Source organism: Camelina sativa, chromosome 8, assembly GCF_000633955.1.
Source record: "Camelina sativa cultivar DH55 chromosome 8, Cs, whole genome shotgun sequence".
NCBI classification, from domain to species: domain Eukaryota; kingdom Viridiplantae; phylum Streptophyta; class Magnoliopsida; order Brassicales; family Brassicaceae; genus Camelina; species Camelina sativa.
In genome coordinates, this window is record NC_025692.1 from 16,423,129 (window position 1) to 16,429,489 (window position 6,361).

At 39.0% G+C, this 6,361-nt stretch overlaps 1 protein-coding gene across 4 annotated transcripts in view; it reads right to left on the reverse strand.

The window, feature by feature from the left end:
* Positions 5,408 to 6,361, reverse strand: part of LOC104707300 — a 16,270-nt gene continuing 15,316 nt past the window's right edge. For 3 of the 4 annotated variants that reach the window (XM_019228505.1, XM_019228506.1, XM_019228504.1), the window contains 2 exons: positions 6,151 to 6,319; positions 5,408 to 5,836 (listed from right to left, as the gene is read on the reverse strand). In XM_019228505.1, the coding sequence (XP_019084050.1) occupies positions 5,711 to 5,836; positions 6,151 to 6,319 (295 nt within the window). In that variant the 3' untranslated portion in view covers positions 5,408 to 5,710. The remainder of the gene's footprint in view (positions 5,837 to 6,150; positions 6,320 to 6,361) is intronic. The other variant, XM_010423627.2, reaches the window with a different exon arrangement.

The following is a 6,361-nucleotide window of genomic DNA, read 5'->3' on the forward strand; positions in this document are numbered from 1 at the left end:
TCTTTACACAGCGACAAATCGATCTTTACACATGAATAAACAGAACGATTGAAACTATCTATACACAGACACTAATTCGATAACCCTAATTCGAAATCTCAAATTGAGGGAAGAAGACAAACCTTATTTAGCACGATTGAACCGCCGGACAAGCTTTGAGAGACAGAGAAGATCGCTTTCGGCTTGAAATCGCCAATGGTTTGATGAGAGACACGGAAGATCGGCTTTGGGAATTCGTCGAGACAAATCGGGAGAGAAGATCGGACCGGCTTCGGGAGAAACAGAAGATCGGCTTTGGTAATTCGTCAAGAACNCAGCCACATCCCACTACTTGTGAATATGCATCTCTCCATCATCGATATTTGGACATGTGAAGAACCTGCAATAGGTAAAAGAGTTAGTATATATAGCGAAACTTATACTTTAATAAAATTAAAATCACATACCTTCTGTTGTAGCAGTTGGATAAATAGGCTGCGCACCACAGTAGCATTCCTTTGGGAATCCATGCTCAACCTCAGGTTGAGGTGGGTATTGCCTCGACTCTGCTTCATCCATACGGATCAAAGCTTCCATTTCTCTCACCGTAGTGTCGTCTGAGTACTTATCAGCCAGATCGGATGATTCAGGCTGAGAGTAGCTATAGTCTTGGCCCATTTCTGAGTTAACCTGAAGATAAACAAGAAGAAGCAGATTAGACTTAATAAAACAAATGTTAAAAAGAAATCACAATCTGATTAAGTGAGTTAATACAATAGCCGAGTTACTATAACATGAAATAGACTTATATTGATTTAGTTTAAAACATGGAATACAAATCAAACAAACAGGAAATACAAATCAAACAGGAAATACAAAAGCCGAGTTACTAGAAATTAACCAAGAAATACAAACAACAAACACATAGTTAATATCAGAAATACTGGGACACTATCTTGTTCATGATAACTTCTTCACTCGCATTCAAGGGTTCTTTTTTGGCTAAGAGAGTGTCTAGGATGGCCAGCTTCTGTAGTTTCTCCTTTTCAGCCAATTCCTCTTTCTTGACATCCCACATGCTCTTATGGTGTTTCTTGAGAAAGAGTTGGCGCCTCAGAAGGTTGTGAGTTGCTTTGTCCAGAAGGTGGATAACTTTCCCAACGAAAGTTTTCGTTTAAACCACCTTCTTCTTGACTGTTAAGCAGGTTTAAGTAAGAAGAAGACATATAGAAGAGATTCGTAGAATCCATATGAAGAAGCGAGTAGAGAAGAGAAGGAATAAGATTAAAGATAACAAAAGCGAGTATAGAAGAGAAGGGATAAGATTTAAGAAGCGAGTAGAACTGAGAAGGGGTTACTAAATGAAAGAGATTTATGATGGAAATAGGAAGAAGTTGGTTACGGTTTAATAGGTTAAAAGGTAACTTGCAATAAGTAACAAAACATAAAGACCTAACAACCAATGTCTAATCACAATTATGACAAGTACACATTACAACTACCAAATTAAACAAGAAACTATGAACAAACCAGACCAAGACCTAGTATACATTTCACACCTACTTCGTATACATGTCGAAGCAACCATATCAATTACACAACAATCACAATTTATGAGAAGTACACATTACAACTACCAAATAAAAAACCTATAATCCTTTAACAATTAAGACAAAAAAACAAAAGTTTTAGCAAAATCAATGTAAAAAACATTTTAGCAACCATACGATTTAGTAAACTGTCAATAGCAAACGACAGAGACACAGAGACGTTGAATAGATGAACTTCGACATACTTATACAGAAACGAATCGACCTTTACACAGAGACAAATCGATCTTTACACAGCGACAAATCGATCTTTACACATGAATAAACAGAACGATTTAAACTATCTATATACAGACACTAATTCGATAACCCTAATTCGATAACCCTAATTCGAAATCTCAAATTGGGGGAAGAAGACAAACCTTATTTAGCACGATTGAACCGCCGGACAAGCTTCGGGAGATAGAGAAGATCGCTTTCGGCTTGAAATCGCCAATGGTTTGATGAGAGACACGGAAGATCGGCTTCGGGAATTCGTCGAGACAAATCGGGAGAGAAGATCGGACCGGCTTCGGGAGAAACAGAAGATCGGCTTTGGTAATTCGTCAAGAACTTCCGGTGAGAAGAACGGATCGGCTTCGTGAATTCGTCGAGGATCGGTATCGGTTTCTCGTCGCTGTCGAGAGAAAAGAAAAAAAGTCGAAAATTTTCTCTCTCGAAATTGTTTTGTTTTAACCCTAGACAAATTATACTACCAATCACAATAAACCACGTGTCCAAGTTGACGGACGAAAAACGTCCCAAAATAAGAATCGTTTCTTCGAATATGGGTTTTTTTGATTTATTTAAAATCACAAAAAAACGAAGGACGGCCCAAGTGCACGCCGTTGCACATGCTCTCACATAACAAGTTTCTGCTTATGTTTTGAAGTATCAACAAGAGTTTATATGCGAAAGTGGGATTTCATACGCAGTACTCTAGTGGTTTTATCGACTTCGAGAGTTGTCCTCCTCTTAATAAGAGAGTTGTTCAATTCTATCTTTGTGGATTTGTCATACCTTTTGATGTTTATTTCTTCTGCTTGATAGTTTCAAAGCTTAAAACCCTGATGGCATCCATACAAAAAGCCTACATAGCATGTGATATGTTTAAGATCAAACAAATAAAAACGCTTACCAACTGGGATTTTTAGTCTCTCGACATAATACATAAATTGCTACAGTAATCACTTAGCGTGTCTCCCATGGCAGGGACAAGACTCAGCAAAAGCGACTTGGTAAGATGGTAAAACTACTTAATGGATAGGTACGACATAATCACATGGTTTTGTATTCTTTTGATACATAACATGATGAGACCGACATTGTACGACTGTTTCTCCATGGTGTATAAGTATTGTAGACATCGGCTTCTCTCATCTAAGGCTCATAACCGGCCATGTGCCAGGAGATGGTAGAACAGGGCGGACCACAGGGACCCTTCTTACCTCTGTGAACACTTCATTGAGTCTGGCTGCCTGACTCAACACCCGCGACGCCTTCTGCATAGATCACAAACAACCCAAGACGTGATAATGATAGATGAAAACACCACCAAACGAATAACATGCAAAAGAGCTGTGAGCTAAGGGGAAAATATCACAATCATTCGTTTTGCCCTACACATTTTTTGTTCTTGAAACAGACAAATTACAAGAACATATNTCAATTCCTCTTTATTGACATCTCACATGCTCTTATACTCATCAAGAGTCTTCACGTTTGTGGACTGAGCATAGTTCCTCTTCGCCTTCGCAGCCTTGATCCCTTCTGGCCTTCTCTCATACTCCTCAACATTGCAGCTTGATGATTGTGAACCTTCAGCAGCTGGTTTCCTCTTTGTTGCAGGCTGAGATGGGGGCGTGTTAATAGTGTTAAGGTTGAGCCATTTCTGCTCATACCTTAACAGACACCAACAATGCTCAAGGTTAAATCTCTTCTTATGGTCAGCGAAGTAGATATCATGTGCATTCTTTAAGATATTATTTTCAGAATGACCAGAGCTGTTCAGTCTCTCTGCAGCTGCGAATGCCGCACAGAACTTGTTAGTTTGGTCATTTATCTTGTGCCAACGCTGCTTGCAATGTGTCACCAGCATCTGTTCACCACCATTTCTAGCATGAGGAGTGTCAGCATAGTATTTTTGAATCCTTTGCCAGAAGCTTCCTCCCTTTTGTTGATTTGCAACAATGGCATCCTTTGAAGTGTTGAGCCATGCGGAGATCAAGAATTCATCATCAGCAGGTGTCCATGTCTTTCTCTCCTTGCGCTCCAATGGTGTTTCTTGAGAAAGAGTTGGCGCCTCAGAAGGTTGTGAGCTGCTCTGTCCAGAAGGTGGATAACTTTCCCAACGAAAGTTTTCATTTAAACCACCTTCTTCTTGACTGTTAAGCAGGTTTAAGTAAGAAGAAGACTGATAGAAGGGATTCGTAGAATCCATATGAAGAAGCGAGTAGAGAAGAGAAGGAATAAGATTAAAGATAACAGAATCGAGTATAGAAGAGAAGGGATAAGATTTAAGATGCGAGTAGAACTGAGAAGGGGTTACTAAATGAAAGAGATTTATGATGGAAATAGGAAGAAGATGGTTAGGGTTTAATAGGTTAAAAGGTAACTTGCAATAAGTAACAAAACATAAAGACCTAACAACCAATGTCTAATCACAATTTATGACAAGTACACATTACAACTACCAAATTAAACAAGAAACTATGAACAAACCAGACCAAGACCTAGTATACATTTCACACCTAGTTCGTATACATGTCGAAGCAACCATATCAATTACACAACAATCACAATTTATGAGAAGTACACATTACAACTACCAAATTAAAAACCTATAATCCTTTAACAATTAAGACAAAAAAACAAAAGTTTTAGCAAAATCAATGTAAAAAACATTTTAGCAACCATATGATTTAGTAAACTGTCAATAGCAAACGACAGAGACACATAGACGTTGAATAGATGAACTTCGACATACTTATACAGAAACGAATCAACCTTTACACAGAGACGAATCGATCTTTACACAGCGACAAATCGATCTTTACACATGAATAAACAGAACGATTGAAACTATCTATACACAGACACTAATTCGATAACCCTAATTCGAAATCTCAAATTGAGGGAAGAAGACAAACCTTATTTAGCACGATTGAACCGCCGGACAAGCTTTGAGAGACAGAGAAGATCGCTTTCGGCTTGAAATCGCCAATGGTTTGATGAGAGACACGGAAGATCGGCTTTGGGAATTCGTCGAGACAAATCGGGAGAGAAGATCGGACCGGCTTCGGGAGAAACAGAAGATCGGCTTTGGTAATTCGTCAAGAACTTCCGGTGAGAAGAACGGATCGGCTTCGTGAATTCGTCGAGGATCGGTATCGGTTTCTCGTCGCTGTCGAGAGAAAAGAAAAAAAGTCGAAAATTTTCTCTCTCGAAATTGTTTTGTTTTAACCCTAGACAAATTATACTACCAATCACAATAAACCACGTGTCCAAGTTGACGGACGAAAAACGTCCCAAAATAAGAATCGTTTCTTCGAATATGGGTTTTTTTGATTTATTTAAAATCACAAAAAAACGAAGGACGGCCCAAGTGCACGCCGTTGCACATGCTCTCACATAACAAGTTTCTGCTTATGTTTTGAAGTATCAACAAGAGTTTATATGCGAAAGTGGGATTTCATACGCAGTACTCTAGTGGTTTTATCGACTTCGAGAGTTGTCCTCCTCTTAATAAGAGAGTTGTTCAATTCTATCTTTGTGGATTTGTCATACCTTTTGATGTTTATTTCTTCTGCTTGATAGTTTCAAAGCTTAAAACCCTGATGGCATCCATACAAAAAGCCTACATAGCATGTGATATGTTTAAGATCAAACAAATAAAAACGCTTACCAACTGGGATTTTTAGTCTCTCGACATAATACATAAATTGCTACAGTAATCACTTAGCGTGTCTCCCATGGCAGGGACAAGACTCAGCAAAAGCGACTTGGTAAGATGGTAAAACTACTTAATGGATAGGTACGACATAATCACATGGTTTTGTATTCTTTTGATACATAACATGATGAGACCGACATTGTACGACTGTTTCTCCATGGTGTATAAGTATTGTAGACATCGGCTTCTCTCATCTAAGGCTCATAACCGGCCATGTGCCAGGAGATGGTAGAACAGGGCGGACCACAGGGACCCTTCTTACCTCTGTGAACACTTCATTGAGTCTGGCTGCCTGACTCAACACCCGCGACGCCTTCTGCATAGATCACAAACAACCCAAGACGTGATAATGATAGATGAAAACACCACCAAACGAATAACATGCAAAAGAGCTGTGAGCTAAGGGGAAAATATCACAATCATTCGTTTTGCCCTACACATTTTTTGTTCTTGAAACAGACAAATTACAAGAACATATATTAACTACAAATATGTATCCTTAGTTTAAGCCAGGACACGACAATCATCGAACTAAAGAACTAAACCTGAAATTCTACTGCTCAACTCAGATCATTTTCATCAACGCAACCTAAAACGGTGAACACAAGGCTGAAAGTTAAAATAGTGTACCTTGTCGTCAATCGTAACTTTAAGATGGAACCTTTGAGCTTTCTTTTTCATATTATACAATCTGCGTCCCAAGAGAACCAAACCCATCACAGCTGCAGCCATAGAGACAGACCAAACCGGACCAATCTTAAACACAGAGTACTTAAGAAGCACAAACGGCATCTTCCACCACACAATCTCTCTACTTTTACCCTCATCGCCAGATCTCACA